At 54.4% G+C, this 750-nt stretch overlaps 1 protein-coding gene across 1 annotated transcript in view; it reads left to right on the plus strand.

Moving 5' to 3' along the window:
* Positions 1–77: 77 nt before the first annotated feature.
* The window catches only part of EMH_0060930 (uncharacterized protein), a gene marked incomplete at both ends in the record, with an annotated part of 1,042 nt that continues 369 nt past the window's right edge, over positions 78–750 (plus strand). Inside the window, 2 exons of the mRNA XM_013497841.1 lie at positions 78–382; positions 453–748. Of these exons, the coding sequence (XP_013353295.1) occupies positions 78–382; positions 453–748 (601 nt within the window). The remainder of the gene's footprint in view (positions 383–452; positions 749–750) is intronic.

Genomic DNA, 750 nt, shown 5'->3' on the forward strand with positions numbered 1-750 from the left:
TATATATATATATATATATATATGTATATATATATATATATGTATATATATATATGTATGTATATATATGAATACGGATGATTGCAGACGCAGCAGCAACAGCACCAGCAGCTACGCCAGCAGCAGCAGAAGCAGCAGAAGCAGCAAAAGCAACAGGTGCAACAACAGCAGCAGCAGCTCCAGCAGCAGCTCCAGCAACAGCAGCAGCAGCTCCAGCAACAGCAGCAGCAGCTCCAGCAGCAGCTCCAGCAGCAGTTTCAGCAGCAGCTCCAGAAACAGCAGCAGCAGCTCCAGCAGCAGCAACGAGGTGTCTGCGTACTTCTTGTGTTGGGGGCGTTTCGGCCAGCTCGAAGAGCTCCAAGCAGCTCAGCAGCAGCACACAGTTGTTGACCAGCTGCTCCTGCACTGCTGCTGCTGCTGCAGCACGGGTCTCTGCCGGCAAATACCTGCAGCGCAGCAGCAGCAGCAGCAGCAGCAGCAGCAGCAAACCAGAACCAGCAGAAACCGAGTATAAGCAGCAGCACAACCCTATCTGCTGCAGTCATCGCCAGCAGCACCAACTGCCACGCAGTAAAAAAAAGTAGCCCGCAGAGCAGCAGCACCAACAGCAGCAGCAGCAGCAGCACCACCACCACCACCAAGCCACCAACAGCATCAGCAGCAGCAAGCCGACAGCAGCAGCAGCAGCAGCAGCAGCAGCAGCAGCAGCAGCAGCAGCAGCAGCAAGCCACAACTACTACCACCACCAGC

This window comes from Eimeria mitis, genomic scaffold (genome assembly GCF_000499745.2).
Source record: "Eimeria mitis Houghton genomic scaffold, Emh_scaff2975, whole genome shotgun sequence".
NCBI classification, from domain to species: Eukaryota; Apicomplexa; class Conoidasida; order Eucoccidiorida; family Eimeriidae; genus Eimeria; species Eimeria mitis.